The sequence below is a fragment of the Ruditapes philippinarum genome, unplaced genomic scaffold, assembly GCF_026571515.1.
Source record: "Ruditapes philippinarum isolate M1 unplaced genomic scaffold, ASM2657151v2 ctg540_1_1_1_1, whole genome shotgun sequence".
In the NCBI taxonomy this organism is placed as follows: domain Eukaryota; kingdom Metazoa; phylum Mollusca; class Bivalvia; order Venerida; family Veneridae; genus Ruditapes; species Ruditapes philippinarum.
In genome coordinates, this window is record NW_026857945.1 from 237,282 (window position 1) to 263,615 (window position 26,334).

The window sequence follows — 26,334 nt, forward strand, 5'->3', positions numbered from 1 at the left end:
CTAAAAATAGAAAAATGGTTTCCAGACAATAACTACAGTTGGAATGAGATACTGTAAAACACTTATTTTTCGCGAGAACCTTATTTCGCGAATTTGAGGCAAAATGTCCAAAATAATTATTTCGCGTCAACATGAACTCGCGTCTTCCCGAAAAATGTGAAACCGGAAACCCGATGTCATTCTGATATTTTCTGTCCTGTCCGTTCACTAACTTTGCGTCGTTTATTGTGCGACGAATGCATTTATATCTGTATAGATTTTTCTGATAGCTTGCTAATCTTCTTGTTAAGTGAAACCGTCTGTCTAGAAATATGTCAATAAAGTTTGATAATTATTTAATATGTGTTCACTGTGTTAAAGTTTCACTGATTAGCCATTCAAAGGCAAGCAGACGAAAATCAATTAAACGGTACTGTAATTTGCCTAACCTGTAGAAAACGATTATGTTTACCCTCCGGCTTAAACTGTAGTACAATACAATAGGATACAATAAATAGAAATGTGACAAACAACTCGCAGGTGCTAAAGTATTTGTACCAATTAGAACAATCTGTAGAAATACCATTAAAATTTTGTGAGACGCATTAATTTGTTTATACTTAATTCTAGTGCAAGTCACAGTTACCTTCCTTGACACAGGTAATATGCAGCGAAGAAGTTTTTCTCCAATTCCTCAATAATACCAAATTGTTACAGGTAAATATTTCATACTAGTAATATGTACGATATGTACATGCTGCAACACTTGAATAGCTACATGATGTAACTAGAACTGGTTTCGATACTTTCCCGCAGATATATATCCTGTGTAGGCATTTTCGGATAGTGTTCATTATCGGACAAGTGTATAGACAAAGTGAAATATTCGCGAGAAATATGAATTCGCGTCTTAGAAAACTCGCGAAAATAAATTTCTTGCGAATAATAAGTGTTTTACAGTATTGTAATCAACCTTGGTGTATAGCAAAGTTATATAAAGACCCCTGCATTTGGACCCCTGGGGTCAAGGTCACCGTTTCTAAAAATAGAAAAAAGGTTTCCATACAATAATCAAACTTGGTGTATATCAAGCTTATATGAAGACCCCGGTTGGTATTGCATGTGGACCCCCTCGGGTCAAGGTCACCATTACTAAAAATAGGAAAATGGATTCCAGAACAATAACTAGAGTTAGAAATGAGATTGTAATCAAACTTGGTGTATATCAATCTTATATGAAGATCCTTGTTGGGATTGCAATTAATTGAAACGATTCTTTGTACACAGTTGTTAATAATTATTACTTTATTTACGATAAGTTGAGTTCAAATTTTCCTTAAGACAACTTATTTTACAAAATTCAAAGTTGCTGGTGGGGGTATTAATCACCTTCAGAGATAGCCCTAGTTTGTATTGTTTTAGCTTAAGAGATATTGATTTTACTTAAAGACAAGGGAAACAACTCGATATTCCTCGGTTATCTGCGTAGTTCATATCGAAAGTGATGATGGGTGTATTGACACAGAATGGTCTTGTAGATTGGATTATGCATGTCTAAAATTGAAGATACATTTGTTAAATTTTAAATGATGTTGGCAATTTTTGACTTGGGTTTGAATTCTGTAATGGAAGCTTAAGTATTTTATATTTGAAAGCTTTCAAGATAATTAACAAAATGTTTACAGATCTGCCCAGGTGTCTGCACATTCCTGAAATGTTGTATGTAGAGATGCATGTGGTCATTCTACACCAGTAAAGCTGAAAAAATATACTAAAATCAGTACCAGTGTCAGAGTTACTGATGGTTCAAAGCAGAAAATTAAAACAAACATTTCATTTATATTATCATTTAATGTCATGTTGTAAACTTTGACTGATAGGTTATTGTGTATTATCATAATGTGAACCCTTGACCTCCTGAATTTGCGACATGGTGTTTGCCCAGCATTGAATTTGGAACAGTCCATTCTAAGCTTAAGGGATTTCAATTATACAAAAAAATGAGCCACCAAAAGTATAGAGCTTGTTCAGACTGAAGAGATCTAATATTTTATAAGTAAGTATTTTGTTGTAGTAAAAGAAGTTAAATATTGATAAGTCATCCAGCTTATTTGCATGTATCGGTTTTAATTAGCTGAAGTACTTTGTGGATTTGAATAAAAATATTTTTTCCCATTTCATGACTTGTAAACTTGTTCTTATAAGAAATTACCTTTAATTCTAGGGCATACCGTCAGTTACACGTGCTGTGATACATATTGATGAGAGTAAGGGAGATAACACATACAAGCTTCTTGTAGAAGGAGACAACTTAAGAAATGTTATGGCCACACAAGGTAGGTAACTCTGACTGGCCTGATCTCTTTGGAACAAGGGAAGTTATTCTATAATAATAAAATCTATTTTTGAAGACTCCTGACTTTAACTTATGTACATATAAAAACAAAACATAGCCCATATTAAAAAAGTACTTTGTTCTGATAAAATTTTATTTTACTAATATTTATATTAATTTTAATTAGGAAAAAAAATTGTTTTTTAAAAATAACAAATTCCATTTCTTTCTTAGTGCTCTCATGTCCATGTTTATGTTCATTAGCTCAAGTTTTTTTGTTTTTTTTTTGTTTTTTTTTTAAGTAGAGGTACTGTTATAGTCCTGGCGGCATTGCTGTTGCTGTCCACAAACTTGTACCTTGATCATAACTTTTTTATTTCTTGGTGTATTGTCCACAACAACCCTTGGGACAAGACTTTTCAGTAGACCAGACTAACCTTGACCTTCATCCATAAATGACATTGACCTTCAAGGCCAAGTGACCAAATTTTGCTTAATCTTGCTATTATTTGCTATAACTTGGTTTTTGAATGGATTGTCTTCAAACTTAAACATAAAAATTTTAAAAGGACTCTTTAAATAAACAGGCCCTTAAATGATCCCTCAATGACCGTATTTGAAGGTCAAATTTAAAATTTTCATTTTTATATGCCTAAAAATTTGGGGGAAATTTAGGTTATACCCCTGGCATCGCCCGTTAGAAATTTGGGTTTTTCCGGAGAAAATTTAAGTTCCTTTTGGCCCAAATAATTTCATAGGGAGTCCTTTTTAAATGGAAGACCTATGATTTTGGGTAAGGGCAAAGGGCAAGGTCATTTACCCCTTAAAAACTGAAAACAGTTTTTCCAAAAACTTTTTTCTCATAATTAAATATTAAACAAAAATACAGCGTAAAAAATTATAGGATAAAGGAAAAAGCCCAAATCCAAAATAACCCTATTGATTTTAGGGTCATAATGTCAAAGGTCAGGGTCACAATGATCTTTAAACTGATAATTGTTGTTTCTGGAGCATAACTTTAAGTTCCATTTGGCCCACAGTGTTCAAACTTCATAGGATGATTGTCAATATTTGGTAGAAGACCCCTATTGATTTTGGGGTCATAAGGTCACTATAACCTTTAAACTGAAAGTATTTATCAACCTACAGCTGTAAAATTTTAAAGGGTGAACAGCCATGTTCAAAACATGAGCCCTATTGATTTTAGAGTCATAAGATAAAAAATCATGGTCACAATGACCAACCTGAAAATTTTGGTTTCTGGAGCATAACTTAAGTTTCATTTAGCTTACAGTGTTCAAACTTCATAATAAAAGATCCATATCTATATTGTGGTCACAAGATAAAAGGTCAATATCAAATGACCTTAATATTTATTGGTGTATGTATGTGTATATATATATATATACACAAAAAATGAAAACAAGTGCCGGAAAAAAGTCACATATAAATATAACAAAAAACACAGTCCATGAGTTATTTAATTATTTGCCAACCGGTTGCTCTTATGATCATAAGAGAAACCGGTTGGCAAATAATTAAATAAGTTAACTCATTGACTGTGTTTTTTGCTTTATTTATATATATATATATATGAAAGAAAGAAAGTCATGAGCGGGAAATTATACATGGAATATATAGGAATTGTTGCTCAGCATGTGAAGTTGTGCACCTGGATATTTTTGTGTGGATTTATTTAGTATTTGCAGAGTTATTGCCCTTGACTCCGTAAAAGTTTGCAATTTTTAGCTCGACTTTTTTTATGCCACCGCAGCATCTGCAATGCAGTGGCATATAGTGATTCACCTGTGTGTATGTGTGTGTTTTTGTGTGTTATATAGATTATATAGTGAACTTAAAAATCTTCTTGTGAAAAACCACTAGTCCAATGTCAACCAAACTTGGCAGGATTGATCCTTGTGTGAAGGGCTTCCAAAGTTGTTCAAAGAATTTCATTTCATGCAGAAATCTGGTTGCCATGGCAACCAAAAGGAATTATCAGAATAAATTTTAAAAGTCTTCTTGTAAAGACCCAAAAGGCCTAGAGCTTAGATATTTTGCATAAGGCATTGTCTGGTAGACCTCTACCAAGATTGTTCAAATTATAGCCCTGGGGTCAAAATCAACCCCGCCCCGGGGTCATTGATTTTCACTATATGTACATATAGTAAAAACTTAAAATACCTTCTTGTAAAGACTCTAAAGGCCTAGAGCTTAGATATTTTGCATAAGCCATTGTCTGGTAGACCCTTACTAAGATTATTCAAATTATAGCCCTAGGGTCAAAATTGGCCCCGCCCCGGGGGTCATTGATTTTCACTATATAGTAAAAACTTTAAATACCTCCTTGTAAAGACCCAAAAGGCCTAGAGCTTACATATTTTGCATAAGGCATTGTGTGGTAGACTTCTACCCAGATTGTTCAAATTATAGCCCTGGGGTCAAAATTGGCCCCGCCCGGGGGTCATTGGTTTTCCTTATATGTATATAGTAAAAACTTGTAGTAAAAACTTTAAAAAAATTTCTTCTAGCAATTGACAAATGCTAGAGGTTAGATATTTTGCATGAAACATTGTGTAGTGAACCTCTAGCAAGAATGTTCAAATTATAGCCCTTGGGTCAAAATTGCCCCTGCCCCGGGGGTCATTGATTTTCAATATATACATATAGTAAAAAATAAAAAAAAAATATTGTCTGAAGGTACAAGGCTTAGAGCTTTAATATTTGTTAAATGATATCATCTATAGGTACTCTACCAAAGTTGTTCAAATTTGGCCTCTAGTGTCAAAATTAGCCCCGCCCCGGAGGCCATAGGTTTACCTTATATGTATATAGTAAAAACTTAAAAAATCATCTTCTCTAAATTTACAAAGGCTAGAGTTAAGATATTTTGCATGAAACATTATGAAGTAAACCTCTACTAAGATTGTTCAAATTATAGCCCTGTCAAAATTGGTTCTGCCCCGGGGGTCATTGATTTTCATTATGTTCATATAGTAAAAAAGAAATAAAAAATATTTTTGTCTGAAGGTACAAGGCATAGAGCTTTGATGTTTGCTATATAATATCATCTATAAGTCCTCTACCAAAGTTGTTCAAATTTTTCCCCTGGTGTCAAAATTGGCCCTGCCCGGGGGGCAGTGATTCTCATTATGTACACATAGTAAAAACAGAAAATAAAACAAATGTTTTCTGAATGGGAGAAAGCTACAGCTTAGATATTTGACTTGAAATGTTGTTTGGTGGACCTGTATCAAGATTGTTTTAAATTTAACCCTTGGGTCAAAGTTTTGCCTTGCCCAAGTGACCTACTTTCTTGTCCTTTGATGTACAGCAATGAAATTTTGACCATGTGCACAGTTTTAGTTGTAAAATTGAACTTTGGTATCAGGTGACCTAGATTTTGATGATGTGACCTACTTTCTTGTCCTTTGATGTACAGCTATGAAATTTGAACCATGTGCACAGATTAAGATGTAAAGTGATCTTTGATATCAGCTGACCTAGATTTTGACAAAGTGTCTATTGTGTTGTCTTTTGATGTAGTCATGAAATTTAGGCTGTGTGAAATATGACCTTCATCACCAAATTCACTAGACTCAAGTGCATTGATATATTCCTACTCTGATCTTTTATTGGATTAACAATAGATTTAACCACTAGTCTGATAATAAGAATTAGATAGGTCAGGGATCTATGCATTATGACAATCTTCAATTGTATTGAAACAAAATAAATCTGTTCCTACACTACTATTTAGTGTTGTATTAATGCGGTGGCATAGCATTTTTCTCAAATGCAATCTTTTTTTTTATTTTGAAAAAAAGTATAGGTATTGCTATAGTCGCGGCAGCGTTGCCTATCATAACTTTTTTATTTCTTGGTGTATTGTCTTCATACTTGGCCAGAACAACCCTTGGGACAAGATATTTCAGTAGACCACACTAACCTTGACCTTCATCCATAAATGACCTTCACCTTCAAGGTTAAAAGTCCAAATTTTGCTTGTTCTTGCTATTATTGGCTGTAACTTTGTTTTTAGCTCACCTGACCACAAAGTGGTCAAGGTGAGGTATAGTGATGGGGCTATGTCCGTCAAAAAGCGTCGTCAACAATTGGGTTGTTAACAGTCTAGCAATCACAGTTTTGATTGGATCATCATCAAACTTTGTCAGAATGTTTGTCTCAATGAAATACAGATTGAGTTCGAAGATGGGTTATCTCGGGTCAAAAACTAGGTCACAGGAGCTAAAAATAGAAAAAGCTTGTTAACACTCTAGAGGCTGCAGTTTCCATCCAAATATTCTGGAAATTTGTCAGGAAGGTTGGTTTGATGATTTCTAGGTCAAGTTCGAAGATGGGTCATCTCCGGTCAAAAACTATGTCACAGGAGCTAAAAATAGAAAAAGCTTGGTAACACTCTAGGGGCTGCAGTTTTCATCCAAATATTCTGGAAATTTGCCAGGGAGGTTGTTTTGATGATTTCTAGGTCATGTTCAAAGATGGGTTATCTCCTGTCAAAAACTAGGTCACAGGAGCTAAAAATAGAAAAAGCTTGTTAACACTCTAGTGGCTGCAGTTTTGATTCAAATATTCTGGAAATTTCTCAGGAAGGTTGTTTTGATGATTTCTAGGTCAAGTTCGAAGATGGGTCATCTCCGGTCAAAAACTAGGTCACAGGAGCTAAAAATAGAAAAAGCTTGTTAACACTCTAGAGGCTGCAGTTTTCATTTAAATATTCTGGAAATTTGTGAGGGAGGTTGTTTTGATGATTTCTAGGTCAAGTTCGAAGATTGGTCATCTCAGGTCAAAAACTAATCACAGAAGCTAAAAATAGAAAAAGCTTGTTAACACTCTAGAGGCTGCAGTTTTCATTTAAATATTCTGGAAATTTGTCAGGAAGGTCGTTTTGATGATTTCTAGGTCAAGTTCGAAGATGGGTCATCTCCGGTCAAAAACTAGGTCACATGAGCTAAAAATAGAAAAAGCTTGTTTACACTCTATTGGCTGCAGTTTTGATTCAAATATTCTTGAAATTTGTCAGGAAGGTTGTTTTGATGATTTCTAGGTCAAGTTCGAAGATGGGTCATCTCCGGTCAAAAACTAGGCCGCAGGAGCTAAAAATAGAAAAAGCTTGTAAACACTCTTGTGGCTGCAGTTTTGAACCAAATATTCTGGAAATTTGTCAGGAAGGTTGTTTTGATAATTTCTGGGTAAAGTGTGAAGATTGGTCATGTCCGGTCAAAAACTAGGTCACAGGAGCTAAAAATTGAAAAACCTTGTTAACACTCAAGCGGTCACATTTTTGCCTCAATCATCATCAAAGTTGGTCAGGATGCTTGTCAAGGTGATAGCTTGGATGAGTTCGAACATGGGTCATCTCGGATCAAAAACTAGGTCACAGGAGCTAAAATAGAAAAACCTTGTTAACACTCTAGCGGTCACATTTTTGCCTCAATCATCATCAAACTTGGTCAGCATGCTTGTCTAGGTGATAGCTCGGATTAGTTCGAACATGGGTCATCTCGGATAAAAAAACTAGGTCACAGGAGCTAAAAATAGAAAAACCTTGTTAACACTCTAGCGGTCACATTTTTGCCTCAATCATCATCAAACTTGGTCAAGATGCTTGTCTAGGTGTTAGCTTGACAGATGAAAAACTAGGTCACTGGAGCTAAAAATAGAAAAAACCTTGTTAATACTCTAGCGGTCACATTTTTGCCTCAATCATCATCAAAGTTAGTCAGGATGCTTGTCTAGGTGATAGCTTGGATGAGTTCGAACATGGGTCATCTTGGATGAAAAATTAGGTCACAGGAGCACAAAATAGAAAAATCTTGTAAACACTCTAGTGGTCACAATTTTGACTCAATTGTCATCAAACTTGGTCAGGAAACTTGTTTAGGTAATTGCTTAGATCAGTTCCAACATGGGTCATCTCGGATGAAAAACTAGGTCACAGGAGCTAAAAATAGAAAGATCTTGTTAACACTCTAGTTGCTACTGTTTTGATCCAAGTATCCTGGAAATTGGTCTGAAAGTTTGTTTTGATGATTTCTGGGTCAAGTTTGAATATGCGTCACCTGGGTAAAAAACTAGGTCACACTGCTCAAATATGGATAATCCTTGCTAACACTCTAGTGGTCACATTTTTGACTCACCTGTTATGAAACTTGGTCAGAATGCTTGTCTAGGTAATTGTTCGGATGAGTTTGATGGGTCAGGTGAGCGATCTAGGGCCATCATGGCCCTCTTGTTTCAGTTATTGCCCTTTGTTGATTTTCAAATTTCATTTTTGTCCTGGCCATTTCTCCTAAACTATATTGTTCACAAGGCGACACATCCGACTCATGGAGTTCTAGTTTGTTGTTATTTTTGTAAATAAGACTGCATCAAATATTGATCACTCTGATATTTGTAATTACAATATATATTTGTTCATTTAAATGATTTTGATTTTTAAAAGAAAACTCGGGGAAACATACTCTTGAGTTTGGTTTGTGAACACAATAAAGTTAATGTTTTTGCTTGTTTTCATTTGAAATTCAAGATAATAATTTCTACAAAACATCAAATGACTACAGGTGTAAAAGGTTCACATGTAACATCTAACAATACAATAGAGGTAGAGAAGACACTGGGTATAGAAGCAGCAAGGACTACTATTATGAATGAGATCAATTATACAATGGGCAGCCATGGGATGAGTATAGATATAAGACATGTCATGTTACTGGCCGATCTTATGACATATAAGGTACTTAATTCTTTCTTTTGATATATAGGTGAATTCTTTAGGTTGCTGTGTGTTAGTCTCTCTTTTCCAGTCTGTGATGATAATATTGTATGGAATGTCACATAAAGTCTGCCTCCACCAGTAAAGATAGAAAGTTCTCATATAATCTTAATAGGGTCATGTCACATAAAAGTCCATAGTCAAGTGTTTAAGGTATTTGCCCCTGTTCACTTTTGGTTCAAATCCTGTCATCTCCATGTGAATAGCTATCCAGATAGCAAACTGTAAAGCTAAGGATCTTCACAGGTGCCTTCTTAAATTAATTCTGAAATAATATGTAGTTGGGCACCTGAGGGTTTTTCTGCACCAGTTAAGTTGTGAAATCTTTATATCAACTTAAAGACCTTTTCGTTAGTTTTTTTGTGCACATCAGAATGCGCATCCAAGGCAGATACTCACGGATAATTACTCTTCAAAAAGAAAAAAGAAGAGATCTCATTGAGTAGAAGTGCAGTGCAAAGAACAGTAACTCTGCCTTGCCTAAGTTTGGAATTATCACACTTTGATCTTTGTCTGGGACATTACTCTGAAACTACAAAAGATATACTTTTCTGTGTCCAGAACCTAGTCTGGGAGCATCACCCGGTTCAACCGGCTCTTGTTTTAAATGGAGGCACGCCAGTCTGAATCTCCAGGTCTCTGGAAGAGTCAACCTGCCAGGTGAAAATACTAAAATGTTTGCTGGGTGCATGACGTAAACACAGAAGTATGAAAAAGTGTTTAATTTGCTTGCGAAACAAAGAAATGCTATGGCACAAATCTGCCACCATGATATTTTCTTATCTGTCCAAAGATATACATATAGTACATGTATATGCATAAGTACAGTTTTCACTTTTAAAAATGACTTGATATAAATATAAATGAATGTCTTGGCCCTTTTAAGTATAATACTAATAATAATTATGCCCCCATTTTGAAAAAAAGGGGGTATATTGCTTTGCACTTGTCGGTCCGTCGGTCCGTAGACCAAATGGTTTCCGAGTGATAACTAAAGAACCCTTAGGCCTAGGAACTTCAAACTTGGTATGGTGATTGGTCATGACCAGTAGATGACCCCTATTGATTTTGGGGTCAAGGGGTCAAAGGTCAAGGTCACATTGACCTTGAAAGCAAAAACGGTTTCCGATCAATAACAAAAGAACCTTAAGGCCTAGGAACTTCAAACTTGGTATGGTGATTGGTCATGACCAGTAGATGACCCCTATTGATTTTGGGGTCAAAGGTCAAGGTCACATTGACTTGAAAGCAAAAAACGGTTTCCGATCAATAACTAAAGAACCTTAAGGCCTAGGAACTTCAAACTTGGTATGGTGATTGGTCATGACCAGTAGATGACCCCTATTGATTTTGGAGCCAAGGGGTCAAAGGTCAAGGTCACATTGACCTTAAAAGCAAAAAACGGTTTCCGATCAATAACTAAAGAACCTTAAGGCCTAGGAACTTCAAACTTGGTATGGTGATTGGTCATGATCAGTAGATGACCCCTATTGATTTTGGGGTCAAGGGGTCAAAGGTCAAGGTCACATTGACCTTGTAGGTAAAAACGGTTTCCGATCAATACCTAAAGAACCTTAAGGCTTAGGAACATTAAACTTGGTATGGTGATTGGTCATGATCAGTAGATGACCCCTATTGATTTTGGGTCAAGGGGTCAAAGGTCAAGGTCACATTGACCTTGTAGGTAAAAACGGTTTCCGATCAATAACTAAAGAACTTTAAGGCCTAGGAACTTCAAACTTGGTATGGTGATTGGTCATGATCAGTAGATGACCCGTATAGATTTTGGGGTCAAGGGGTCAAAGGTCAAGGTCACATTGACCTTTTAATTATAAAACGGTTTCTGATCAATAACAAAAAGAACCCTTAGGCCTAGGAACTTCAAACTTGGTATGGTGATTGGTTATGACCAATCAGATGACCCCTATTGATTTTGGCGTTAAGGGGTCAAAGGTCAAGGTCACATTGACCTTGTAGGTAAAAACGGTTTCCGATCAATAATGAAAGAACCCTTAGGCCTAGGGACTTCAAACTTGAGATGGTGATTGGTCATGATCAGTAGATGACGCCTATTGATTTTGGGGTCTAGGGGTCAAAGGTCAAGGTCACATTGACCTTGTAGGTAAAAATGCTTTCGGATCAATAACTTAAGAACCCTTATGCCTAGGAACTTCAAACTTGGTATGGTGATTGGTCATGACCAGCAGATGGCCTATTGATTTTGGGGTCAAGGGGTCAAAGGTCAAGGTCACATTGACCTTGTAGGTAAAAACGGTTTCCGATCAATTAACTAAAAACGCTTAGGCCTAGGAACTTCAAACTTTGTGTGATGATTGGTCATGACCAGCAGATGACCCCTATTGAGCTTTAGGTGAAGGGGTCAAAGGTCAAGGTCACATTGACCTTTTAAGTAAAAACGGTTTCTGATCAATAACTCAAGAACGCTTAGGCCTAGGAACTTCAAACTTGGTATGGTGATTTGTCATGACCAGCAGATTACTCCTATTGATTTTGGGATCAAGGGGTCAAAGGTCAAGGTCACAATGACCTTGTAAGTAAAAACGGTTTCTGATCAATAACTAAAGAACGCTTCGGCCTAGAAACTTCAAACTTGGCATGGTGATTGGTCATGACCAGCAGATGACCCCTTTTGATTTTGGGGTCAAAGGTCAAGGTCACATTGACCTTTTAAGTAAAAACGGTTTCTGATCAATAACTCAAGAACGCTTAGGCCTAGGAACTTCAAACTTGGTATGGTGATTTGTCATGACCAGCAGATTACTCCTATTGATTTTGGGATCAAGGGGTCAAAGGTCAAGGTCACAATGACCTTGTAAGTAAAAACGGTTTCTGATCAATAACTAAAGAACGCTTCGGCCTAGAAACTTCAAACTTGGCATGTAGATTGGTCATGACCAGCAGATGACCCCTATTGATTTTGGGGACAAAGGTCACATTGACCTTGTATGTTAAAACGGTTTCCGATCAATAATAAGAGAACCCTTAGGCCTAAGAACTTCAAACTTGGCATGGTGATTGGTCATGACCAGCAGATGACCCCTATTGATTTTGGGGTCAAGGGGTCAAAGGTCAAGGTCACATTCTTGTAGGTAAAAACGGTTTCTGATCAATTTACTAAAAACGCCTAGGCCTAGGAACTTCAAACTTTGTATGATGATTGGTCGTGACCAGCAGATGACCCCTATTGAGTTTTGGGTCAAGGGGTCAAAGGTCAAGGTCATGACCAGTAGATACTTTATAACCCTTATTAATTGTTTGATCACTGGGTCAGACGTCATGCATAATAACCTTATCACATGACTAATTGGCTGCTGATAGGGGGCATACATGTTTTACAAACATATCTTGTTATAATAAAATATTAAATTGTTGTACTTTGGTACTTTGAGGGTCATATCCTAAGTTCAAGACCTGATCAGACTACACATTTTTATGCTCCCACAAAGTGGGGAGTATATAGCGTTGCACATGTCCGTCCGTACGTCTCTTCGTACGTCCCAAAATCTTGTCAAGGCAACTCCTCTTAAAACGGATGGCAGATTTTGCTTAAACTTCAGGGATGAACAACCTTAATGTGTAGATGGTAGTAAAGGAAGGAATTTTTGCTGCGACCAAATTTAACAGATTTATGACCCTTTGTTGATTTTTTCACTATATACTATATATATGTTGTCAGTGGGGGCATCAGTGTCCTTTGGACACAGCTCTGTGGCAGCATGTAATCACATTGCTCTGTAACCCTTAGGATGAATTTCAATGTAGTGGAGAAGTATATGTTACAATTTATTCTAACAAGACCCGCATTTTCCCCTATCGAACATAGAAGAACCGAAAGTGTGTATTATTATGCAACAAAGTCACTGTTGACGTTCTATATTTAGACTTATGACGTAATCATTATATACATGTGACGTAACCACTAAAAATGTGACGCGCTGAAAATAAGTACGGAAACAAATCAGGTGCAATTTAGCTTATTTATTATCAGGTAAAATTATAAAAAGGAAATGTTAAGATTTGTTCAAATTTTCTTTGTTTGCTTTTAGAAAAAGTATATGATATTACACTGCTTATATAATTTACTCTAGATATACTTCCTCGCATCTGAACTCCAAACAGTGATGTTATTGAGCGATAAAATCACTGTTTGGGATAAATTATTTCTTAAATAGAACTGTTCACTATTTAGGGGAGATAATCATGTGTAACCGGCCAGGTAGCTCAGCCCGAAGAACGGTAATCCGAGTCAGCTAGGTGTTCGAGTCCTTTACATGCTGAGACATTTCAATATTAATCTGTTAATAAGAATAGAATTGGAAGTGACGGTCTGCATATATGCAGACTGGATTTTTTAATATCATAAAATCAGTACTTTTATTATTAGAAATAATACAACACTAACAGAATTTGAAAAGAATAATCCGTAAAATGTTCACCCTGTGTATAGACTTGTATTTTTCTGTTTAACAATCAAGCAAAAATGTAGATCTCTTATTTTTAGTCCCCTACCGGTTTAATCGGAGGGGACTTTAGGTTTACCCTCTGTCCGTCCGTCTGTCTGTCCGTCCGTCCACAAAACTGGATCCTGCGATAACGCAAAAAGTACTGAAAATATTTTTATGAAACTTGATATATGGATAGATGGCAGTATGGAGATTATGCACGTCTTTTTTTTCTTCCTATGTTGAAAATTCTGGTTGCTATGGCATCAAATAGTCTGAAAATATGGCAAATTTAACACATAAACTGGATCCAGTGATAACTCAAAAGGTACTGAAAATATTTTTATGAAACTTGAAATATGGGTAGATGGCAGTCTGGAGATTATGCACATCTTTTTCTTTTCTTCCTATGTTGAAAATTCTGGTTGCTATGGCAACAAATAGCCTGAATTTCAAGATTTCTGATTTAAATTTTTCAGCTTTTTCACTATAAGTTCTTTATTAGTCCCCTACCGGTTTAACCGGAGGGGACTTTAGGTTAACCCTTAGTCCGTCTGTCAGTCCGTCAGTCCATCCGTCCACAAAACTGGATTCCGCGATAACGCAAAAAGCACTGAAAATGTTTTTATGAAACTCGATATATGGATAGATGGCAGTATGGAGATTATGCACGTCTTTTTTTTTTCTTCCTATGTTGAAAATTTTGGTTGCTATGGCAACAAATAGTCTAAAAATATGGCAAATTTAACACATAAACTGGATCCAGTGATAACTCAAAAAGTACTGAAAATATTTTTATGAAACTTGAATTATGGGTAAATGGCAGTCTGGAGATTATGCACATCTTTTTCTTTTCTTCCTATGTTGAAAATTCTGGTTGCTATGGCAACAAATAGCCTGAATTTCAAGATTTCTGATTTAAATTTTTTCAGCTTTTCCACAATAAGTTCTTTATTTCTTAAGGTGTTTACTTCAAACTTTAAATATAAGTCTCTGGTCATCAACCACATCATATGTGACAAGCTTTACAACTCTAGCACAAAAATTATCAGTATTACCTCCCTTAAACTTAGAATTTTTATGAAAAAAATGTTTTTAAATAACTTCTTTATTTCCTAATGTATCTTAGTAATTTCAAACTTCATATATATGGTTCTTATTATCTCTCAACATTTTTGAGAAGGTTAAATACTCTAGCAAGATTATTTCCAGAATTATGTCCCCCTTGAACTTAGATTTTTTTCAAGAAATTGGTATTTTTCACTCCAACTTCTTCATTCCTTATAGGATTTACTTTAAAATCCCACATCGTAATAATATGATAAGGTTGTATAAACATAATTTCCTTACTAGGCAGGGAAGCTTAAAACATTACTGTGATATAGACAAACTTAGAACTCAAAAGATTTAAGTTCATTCATTCACTGGTAAAATTAAATGGCCAATGGCCCATCAGAATGTTGCTGGGGTTCTAACCGGTAGGGGACTTATGGATTGCTTGCAATACTATGAAAATTGCTTGTTACTTTTATTGTGTTGTCAATACATAAATCAATATCAACAGATAAAATATTTTTCTGTACATAAATTAAATGTATTAAATTGTTTCTTAATACGCAGTTTTATTATATACTTATAAATGAAATATTGAGAAATATTGATGAAATAAAATGCGTATTTTCATTTTCCGTATTTTCACTGTAAAAATTTATTTTTCACTGCAGTGAAACATATTTTCCGTATTTTCACTGGTGTCTTGCCGGACTACTTTCTTTTAAATTCTGCCAGTACAGGAAAATCTTTCAAATTTTAATATCAAAAAAGAGAAAAATGTATATAATAAACAGAAAATTCAAGTTTTTTCTATAAATACATGATTTATTTTCATCTTGTGGCATGAAAATTACCATATTTCACTCGTGGCTACCGCCACTCATGAAATATTTATTTTCATACCACTCAATGAAAATAAATCATGTATTTATAGAAAAAACTTGAATATCCTCTATATACTGATTTACAATAAGTAACAATCAAAGCTGTGATACGCACCTAGATTTCTGTTACGAGCACCATATATATATAATATGGAGCTTGTATATATTGTATATGCTGGCTTTGTAAAACAGTTTGAAAATAGAAAAAAATATGCAAGTGTAGATAAGGTCAACTTATTTGATTTAATATCTCTTTTGGATGTTTGTACATATTTTTATACAGAGTGTGACAACTGTTCCATTTTTAAGATGTCTTGTCGTAATTCATTCATGCTTGCAAGGGCATGAGTGGATACAAAGTTTGATGCGTAGGTATACACAATGCTTTTATCAATGGACTATTAATTTTTGATATCTTTTGCTTTTATGTTTAGAAATGTTTCTTTAATCTGAAAATGCTTAGTTTCGAACTTTCAAAACTTTTTTACAACTATGCAAACAATATTTTAATGATGAGTTATCTAAATGTAACAATACTGTTAAATGAGGAACTACTTTTTATCGAGGTTTTATCCAGAAGTGCATGTTGTTCAGCAAAGGCTTTACACTATCAAATGTGGAAATGCAGCTATAACTCTGTATACATTGCAAGCAATGTATACAAAAATGGTTTTTCAGTCTTTATTAAATTTTGACAAATGTAAATACTTTCATGATTGTGAATATTTGATATGGGTTTAGGTTTATTTATTGTTGTTTGTGTTTAGTAAATACTTTAAATATTGCTGAAAGTTTCACTGATTATACAATGTTACACTCATTGCATTTCAATGTTAAACTGAAAATATAATCTTATTCTGGTTACATGTATATAATGTTACACTGTTTATATATAATGTCACACTGTTTATATATAAGGTTATTCTGGTCATACATGTATAATGTTACCCTGTATATTTTTATATATTGTTACTCTGGTTATATGAAGTTACTCTGGTTATACATGTATAATGTTACTTTTGTTATATAATGTTACTCTAGTCATACATGTATAATGTTATTCTGGTTATATAATGTTGCTCTGGTTATATAATGTTGCTCTGGTTATATAATGTTACTCTAGTCATACATGTATAATTTAACTTTTGTTATATAATGTTACTCTAGTCATACATGTATAATGTTAATATGGTTATATAATGTTACACTGGTTATATAATTTACTCTGGATATATAATGTTACTCTGTCATACATGTATAATATAACTATGGTTATATAATGTTACTCTGGTTATATAATGTTACTCTTGTCATGCATGTATATTGTTACTCTGGTTATGTAATGTTTCTCTGGCTATATAATGTTTCTCTGGGCATACATATATAATGTTACTGTGGTTATATAATGTTACTGTGGTCATACATATATAATGTTACTCTGGTTATATAATGTTACTGTGGTCATACATATATAATGTTACTCTGGTTATGTAATGTTTCTCTGGCTATATAATGATACTCTGGTTAAATAATGTTACTCTGGTTATATAATGTTACTTTGGTTATATAATGTTACTCTAGTCATACATGTATATTATTACTCTGGTTATATAATGTTACTCTAGTTATATAATGTTTCTCTGGTTATATAGTGTTTCTTTCTTTATATAATATTACAGGGAGAAGTATTAGGTGTGACAAGATTTGGGCTGGCGAAGATGAAGGAAAGTGTGCTGATGCTTGCATCTGTAAGTTATATATTTAACACTTACCCTGCTGGAACCTAAAGGAAAAAATGCCTTTTGTCAACAGTATAGTTTCTGACTACTCTCTTTAATGTTGGCAGATGCACTTAAATTTCCATTTTAATATCCCCAAAAATGATAGTTGAATGTTCCAAAAATTGAGAGCATTAAATGTAAAAAATGTGATTACGTATATTTGTGTTTAAATTGTTTTATGCACTTCATGAGAAGTAAAATATCCAAATGTATAGTTTTAATTGACTGTTTAATGTTTATGCAGCAACAATAACATTTCATTCTATTTCAGTTTGAGAAGACAGCAGACCATCTGTTTGAGGCTGCCTATCATGGACAGAAAGATGTTATATCAGGTGAGATATAATAAAAAAATTCTCTTGTTCTTTTTATGCCCCCAGGCATATAGTAATTGAACTATACGTCTGTACGTACGAGGTTAACCTACAACGGCAAGTTGAATTTTTCTTAAGTACTACCTATACCCACACTGGCCATAGCTTTCCCAGAAGCGGTTGGTCAATCGCAGCGGGGGTGGAGTATTCGTCGCAGAAGCGATGGATAAAATGTGGCAGTTTGCTGTTGTCGGTAAATATATGACTGAATTTTGTTTTATGTTTTAATGTTTTACATGAAACACTTGAGACTGGAGACCCCATATGTACTCTTTCAACTTATTACACGCACACAGTGCAATTAATTGCTGTTTATGCAAACACTTCTGTACAGTTTGACGAGGGGATGCCACTTTTGCCTAATTTGGTTAAAACATGCACAAATATGTGCTAGAAGACCCCATTATACAATGGCATCACATGGTATGAATTATACTTTCACAAAATAACAATATTTTGGAAATTTGGGAAATTATTATTGCCTGTTTATAAAAAAATGACAAAAAATGATTTCAATGCAGACGGCGGTTGATTCGATTGCACGCAGTGCAGTGGGCCCAATACTATTTATGTATATTTTGAGGGTTTAACTTGATGTAACACAATTTTCAATTGAGTACAACCCTTTACTTACTTTTACATCTGAGAAAGGTGTTTATTTGATGTTTAAAACAATATTATTATATATACACTTATACAAATAGATGTCCAAGTTCCGCTTTCATTTTCCTTCCATTGAAAATTCCTTTGGCCGTTATTATCATTGAATAATTTCAACGTACAATTTATTACAGGTTATTACTAAGTATTAAGTATTTTTATGTGTGAATGCACCATTACAGTTTAAATGCGCAGTAATTAAGAACGTATACGGTATAGTGCCCTTTATCATTATATTTGTATTTCCAAGTTTATATCAAGGATCTTGCATCTGACAGCTCTGCCGTAGCGGACATGGTGGAAACTAGGAGTCATAATATTTGGCCTTGATGCACAACCGAAAGGAAATTTAGCGATGTGCAGAGAATTCCACAAAGGTGATGAATCCAGACAAAATTGCACATGTGTCAGACATTCATGTGTTGCACATGATCGATCATGTGTTACATCTATATACTAATGCCAATTTCTGACTTATTAAAAGCGGCATGGCAAGGTCGTGCCTATATTTTTGCGTTACGTCATATGAATTATACATTCTTAAAGTTAGGGGCGTCCGTGGTCGAGTGGTTAAGGTCGTTGACTTCAAACCACTTGCCCCTCACCGCTGTCGGTTCGAATCCCGACAGGGACTTTGGATTCTTTTATGTGAGGAAGCTATCCAGCTAGCTTATGGAACGTCGGTGGTTCTACTCAGGTGCCCGTTTGTGCCTGAAATAATGAATGGAGAGGCACCTGAGGTCTTCCTCCACCAGTAAAGCTGGAATGTCGCGATATGACCTAAACTGTGTCGATGTGAGGTAAACCCAAAACAAACAAACATACATAAAGTTAACACATGTTCATGGCGTTTTCGAGAGAAACATATTAGTTATAAAGATTTTGACAGGCTATACAATATAGCCATATATAAACGGTTGCTTGGAAATATAATATATGAATATAATTATTAAATAAACAGCAGTCATGTGGTTTATTTGTAACTTTATATTTTGATTGTTACATACAGGTACAAGTATTATAAAGAATTTTGATAGCTATATTAATATTGCAAACAATTGTTTATATATGATCATATAACATGTGGGATTTATTTATAACGAATTCATAATACAGCAAGCATTCTTTTTAGAAAAAAGTGAGATAATTTCATAAATCTACAGCAGCCATGTCTATAAAAGTACATTGTATACAGTCAGGACTCATTACAACGACACTGTTGGTTCCCAAAGGATATGTCAGTATATCGAATTTGTCAGTATAGTGAATTTCATCATTCATCATGTAATGATATGCTCATTCACTGGTATCTGAAAATTATATATTTAGATCTATTATAAACATTTAATGAAAAAGATTTTTGTGTTTATGTGTTCACTTCATTACACACATTCAAATCATACACATAATACAACTTCTTCATTAAAATAATAACAACTTAAATAGATTTTTATGAAAATGATAAAACTTTATAAAATAAAAAGCACATACAATGATAGGACCTTTAAAAATTGATTGCACACTGTTTGTTGTCAGAAGTTGGCAAATGTAACAAAATTCAGCTGACAACAACACGTTGGTATTGTAATAAGGTGAAACAATCAACTGACCAAGCTACAATTCCTGTTTTAACACCTTGCGGCTTTTGTTTTATACGCGCGTTTGACTGACCATGTGTCAGATTAACGGGTACTGATTGTATAGAAAATAACATGTTTGGTTTCCAATTTTATTATGTCGGAGTCGGAATACGAATTTTCCGTTATAAAGGATTATAATAACGTTGAAAAAATTTGATTCCCACCAATTCACTGTCGTTATTTGAATTTGTCAGTATAATGGATTCCGATATATTGAGCCCTGACTGTATAAACGTCTAGATTATTTAATGAAAAGTGACATAACAAACGTGCAGTATTATAAACACATATACATAAAAATTTCGAGCGGAAAAAAAAATTAGGGGTCACAAATCTCATTTTCTGTACTTGAATTTGATTTTTTCCTTTTATGGGTTATTTCAAGGACAGATAACTGAAATATACGTCTAAAAAATCCTTTTTTTCGTTTGTTGTTTTCACTATATTTGTGTACATTTCCAAAAAAAGACTTAATTCCATAAAATATTTCTGTTACCTTTTTTTTTTAATTTCATTTTATACTTTTTATACATTTTATATCAATACATTTTATATCATTTTATATACCATATTTGAAACCATTTTTCTTTGATAAATGTCACAATTTAAGAAAAAGAAGAAAAAACTAAAGCCATATAACACTCAGGTCTTTTCAAAAAGTAATATGTAAAAGAGAAACATTTTCTGAAATAACTCTTATACTGTTAAAATACAATTTATATAAATTGGTGTTCTTCATTTCCTGAAACAACTCTTATACTGTTAGAATACAATTTATATAAATTGGTGTTCTTCATTTCCTGAAACAACTCTTATACTGTTAGAATACAATTTATATAAATTGGTGTTCTTCATTTCCTGAAACAACTCTTATACTGTTAGAATACAATTTATATAAATTGGTGTTCTTCATTTCCTGAAACAACTCTTATACTGTTAGAATACAATTTATATAAATAGGTGTTCTTCATTTCCTGAAACAACTCTTATACTGTTAGAATACAATTTATATAAATTGGTGTTCTTCATTTCCTGAAACAACTCTTATACTGTAAAAATACAATTTATATAAATTGGTGTTCTTCATTTCCTGAAACAACTCTTATACTGTAAAAATACAATTTATATAAATTGGTGTTCTCAGTATATGATAATACAATATCAAAGTGACATTCAAAACTGAGATTGTTTTTTCCTATTCAAGAAACATGAACTGTTTATCTTTACGAGTATCTCTTTTATATGTCTGTATGACAAAACATTGTTGAACCTGGAACTTACGTCTTTTAAAGTCCAAGGTTGAATGTGGATTATTCTATGATAATTACGGCTAAAGGAATTTTTATTGGAAGGAAAATGGAAGGGGAACTCGGACATCTATTTGTACGAGCGTATATGTAATAATTAATATTGTTTTAAACATTAAATAAACATGTTTCTTAGATGTCAAAGGAAGAAAATTGAAAAGTGTGTTACGTCAAGTCAAACCCTCAAAATATACATAAATGGTATTGGGCCCACCACACTGTGTTGCAATCGAATGCACCGCTCTCTGTTGAAAACATTTTTTGTCATTTATTTTATAAACAGGCAATAATAATTTCCCAAATTTCCAAACTATTGTTATTTTGTGAATGTATAATTCATACGATGTGATGCCATTGTATTATGGGATCGTTTTGCACACATTTATACTGTTTTAACCAAAATTAAGCAAAAGTGGCGTCCTCTCGTCAAACTGTACAGAAGTGTTTGCATAAACGGCAATGAATTTCACCATGTGCGTGTAATAAGTTGAAAGAGTACATATGTGGGCTCCAGTCTCACTAAGTATTGCCAGTAAAACATTAAAACATAAAACAAAATTCAGTCATATACATACCAACAACAGCAAACAACCATATTTTATCCACCACTTATGCAACAAATACTCCACCGCCGCTGTGATTGACCCACCACTTCTGCAAAAGCTATGGCAAGTGTGATACCAATGGCTTCATTCTTTACACACTTACTTATCAACTCAATGTACATGATCTGGGCAAGTTACATAAATATGACTGCCATTTTTACCTAGTTATTGCCCTTTTCAGCACTTAACCTAAAACGGGAAGTTGGATATTTCTTAAGTTCTATCTATACATATAGCTGCATAATTACCACACTTATAATAATTATCAATACAAAGTACAAGTTAATGCCAAGTTATATAACTGTGCCATTAATTTTTCCCAGTTATTTCCCTTTTTATCACTTTGAAAATAGGGCCTTGTATGGTGAACCTATTCCAGCCTTAAATTTCTTCAAATTACTTCATTTATTTAATGATATCTTTCATATTTCAAGGTGGATGGATACCTTAAATGGTATTTTAATTTTTTACGAAGTAAGGGATCCCTAGGGTCAAGGTCACTGGTGTAAAAAACAAATTTAAACATTTTTGCCCATAAAGTTTTTCGAGGATGCCAAAAAAAGATTTCTTCACATTTGCTTTATAGTTTATACAGCCAAAATTTTTTAGTAACGGTTGCACACATTCAACTCAAATTTGACATATGGATATGTCATGAGAAAATACAGGTCAAGTTCGAATTTGGTCATGGTTCGATAATTTTTGGCAGAGTTATGCCCCTTTCACTTTTAAAATAATATAAAATTTTCAGTTTCTGTTCATTATCTCCCCAACAGTATTACACATTCAACTCAAGTTTGACATATGGATATGTCAAAGGAATGGGCAGGTCAAGTTCAAATTTGATCATGGTTCGATGATTTTTAACAGAGTTATGCCCCTTTCACTTTTAAAGTAAAATGAAATTTTTAGTTTCCTTTAATTATCTCCTCAACTGTATTACACATTCAACTCAAATTTGACATATGGATAAATCAAAGGAATTCCCAGGTCAAGATCGAATTTGGTCATGGTTCGATGATTTTTAGCTCGACTTTTTTTTTGAAAAAAAAAGTAGAGGTATTGGTATAGTCCAGGTGCTGTTGACGTTGCCATCCGCAAACTTTTATGTGGATCATAACTTCTTTAGTTCTTGGTATAATGTCTTCATACTTGGCCACAACAACCGTTGGGACAAGACCTTTCAGTAGACCACACTAACCTTGACCTTCGTCCATAAATGACCTTGACCTTCAGGGTCAAAAGTCCAAATTTTGCTTGTTCTTGCTATTATTGGCTGTATTTTTGTTATTTTTGAATGGATTGTCTTCAAACTTGAACAGGATAGCGTTTTAAAAAGACAAGCCTTGACCTTCTTTCATAAATGACCTTGACTTTGAAGTTCAAATTATTGAAATTTTCATTTTTTTGGCTATTATTGGCTGTAACTTTGTTATTTTTATCTGGATTGTCTTCAAACTTGAACATAATAATCTTCAAGGATAGCCTTACAAACCTTGACCTTCACTCATAAATTAACTTGACTTTGCAGGTCAGATTATTGAAATTTTCATTTTTTTGGCTGTTTAACTGGCCGTAATGGTCATTTTATGCACAAATCAGTAAAACTTCAATAATTTAACCTTCAAGGTCATATATATTTTCAGTTTTCGTTCATTATCTCCCCAACAGTTGTACATATTCAACTCAAATTTAAGATATGTATATATAAATGTGTCTTTTTCTCTCTTTTTAGCTCACCTGTCACAAAGTGACAGGGTGAGCTTTTGTGATCGCTTTTCGTCCGGCATCCGTCCGTAAACTTTTACTTTAAATGACATCTCCTCATAATCCACTAAGCCAATTTCATCCAAACTTCACAGGAATGTTCCTTTGGTGGTCACCTTTAAAAGTTGTTCAAAGAATTTAATTCCATGCAGAACTCTGGTTGCCATGGCAACCAAAAGAAAAAACTTTAAATATCTTCTTTTAAAAAACCATAAGAGCTAGAGCTTAGATATTTGGCATGAAAGATCTTCTAGTGAGTGTCTACCAAGTTTGTTCAAATAAAAGCCCTTGGGTCAAAATTAACCCCGCCCCAGGGGTCATTGATTTTCCCTATATGCATATAGTAAAAACTTAAAAAAATCTTCTTTTAAAGAACCCAAAGAGCTAGAGCTAAGATATTTAGCATGAAACATGTTCTAATGGGTGTCTACCAAGTTTGTTCAAATAAAAGCCCTGGGGTCAAAATTGGCCCCGCCCTGGGGGGGTCATTAATTTTCCCTATATGCATATAGTAAAAACTTAAAAAATCTTCTTTTAAAGAACCAAAAGAGTTAGAGCTAAGATATTTAGCATGAAACATGTTCTAATAAGTGTCTACCAAGTTTGTTCAAATAAAAGCCCTGGGGTCAAAATTGGCCCCGCCCCGGGGGGGTCATTGATTTTCCCTATATGCATATAGTAAAAACTTAAAAAATCTTCTTTTAAAGAACTCAAAGAGCTATGGCTAAGATATTTAGCATCAAACATGTTCTAATAGGTGTCTACCAAGTTTGTTCAAATAGAAGCCCTGGGGTCAAAATTGGCACCGCCCCGGGGGTCATTGATTTTCCTTATATGTGTATAGCAAAAACTTTAAATATCTTCTTTGAAAAACCCAAATAGCTAGAGTTAAGATATTAAGCATGAAACATCTTTTAGTGAGTGTCTACAAAGTTTGTTCAAATAAAAGACCTGGGGTCAAAATTGGCCCCGCCCGGGGGTCATTGATTTTCTTTATATGTGTATAGCAAAAACTTAAAAAATCTTCTTTGAAAAAACCCAAATAGCTAGAGTTTAGATATTAAGCATGAAACATCTTCTAGTAAGTGTCTACAAAGTTTGTTCAAATAAAAGCCCTGGCCCGGCCCCAGGGATGTCATTGTTTTTAACTATATGTGTATAGTAAAAGTTTTAAAGAATCTTCTTTTAAAAAGCCCAATGAGCTAGAGCTTAGATGTTTAGCATGAAACATCTTATGGGTGTCTACCAAGTTTGTGCAAATAAAAGCCCTTGGGTTAAATTGGCTTTGCAACGTTGGAGGGGGGGGGGGTTGGGGGGGCTATATACAGGTGAGCAACCTCAGGGCCATCATGGCCCTCTTGTTTAGTCCCCTACCGGTTTAACCGGAGGGGACTTTAGGTTTACCCTCCGTCCGTCCGTCTGTCTGTCCGCACTCACAGGAGAGTAATTATGTGGCTAGAGGGACAATAGGTAACTGTTCTTTCTCTTTGATGTCATTCATTCCGTAATGCTTTTATGTGGCTATTTTCTTTTGTGTGGCTAAAAAGAACAATAGAGAGAACAATAGAGTAGCCACATAATTACTGTCCTGTGAGAACATCCGTCCGTCCGTCCACAAAACTGGATCCCGCGATAACACAAAAAGTACTAAAAATATTTTTATGAAACTTGATATATGGATAGATGGCAGTATGGAGATTATGCACGTCTTTTTTTTTCTTCCTATGTTGAAAATTCTGGTTGCTATGGCAACAAATAGTCTGAAAATATGGCAAATTTAACACATAAACTGGATCCAGTGATAAGTCAAAAAGTACTGAAAATATTTTTATGAAACTTGAAATGTGGGTAGATGGCAGTCTGGAGATTATGCACATCTTTTTCTTTTCTTCCTATGTTGAAAATTCTGGTTGCTATGGCAACAAATAGCCTGAATTTCAAGATTTCTGATTTAAATTTTTCAGCATTTTCACAATAAGTTCTTTATTTCTTAAGGTGTTTACTTCAAACTTTAAATATAAGTTTCTGAACATCAATCACATCATATGTGACAAGGTTTACAACTCTAGCACAAAAATTTTCAGTATTACCTCCCTTGAACTTAGGATTTTTATGAAAAAAATGTTGTCTTTTTTAAATAACTTCTTTAATAACTTCCTAATGTATCTACTTCAAACTTCATATATATGTTTCTTATTATCACTCAACATTTTGAGAAGGTTAAATACTCTAGCAAGACTATTTCCAGAACTATGTCCCCCTTGAACTTAGATTTTTTTCAAGAAATTGGTATTTTTCACTCCAACTTCTTCATTCCTTATAGGATTTACTTTAAAATTCCACATCGTAATAATATGACAAGGTTGTATAAACATAATTTCCTTACTAGGCTGGGAAACTTAACACATTACTGTGATATAGACAAACTTAGAACTCAAAAGATTTAAGTTCATTCATGTCATTCATTCACTGGTAAAATTGAATGGTCAATGGCCCTTCAGAATGTTGCTGGGGTTCTAACCGGTAGGGGACTTATGGATTGCTTGCAATACTTCATAATTGCTTGTTTCTTCTGTAATACACATGGGTATATATTTGGAAAGGATTCATACTTTGACAAAACTAATTTGACAAGACAGACCGATTAAATTTATAAAAAGAAAACATTAAGATTTGTTTAAAAATTTCTT

At 34.1% G+C, this 26,334-nt stretch overlaps 1 protein-coding gene across 1 annotated transcript in view; it reads left to right on the forward strand.

Annotated features, from left to right (window-relative positions):
- Window positions 1-26,334, forward strand: part of LOC132751566 (DNA-directed RNA polymerase III subunit RPC1-like) — a gene marked incomplete at its 5' end in the record, with an annotated part of 259,988 nt that overhangs the window by 217,848 nt on the left and 15,806 nt on the right. The window contains 4 exon segments of the mRNA XM_060741739.1: window positions 2,204-2,315; window positions 8,899-9,071; window positions 17,190-17,258; window positions 17,563-17,626. Coding sequence (XP_060597722.1) covers window positions 2,204-2,315; window positions 8,899-9,071; window positions 17,190-17,258; window positions 17,563-17,626 — 418 coding nt within the window.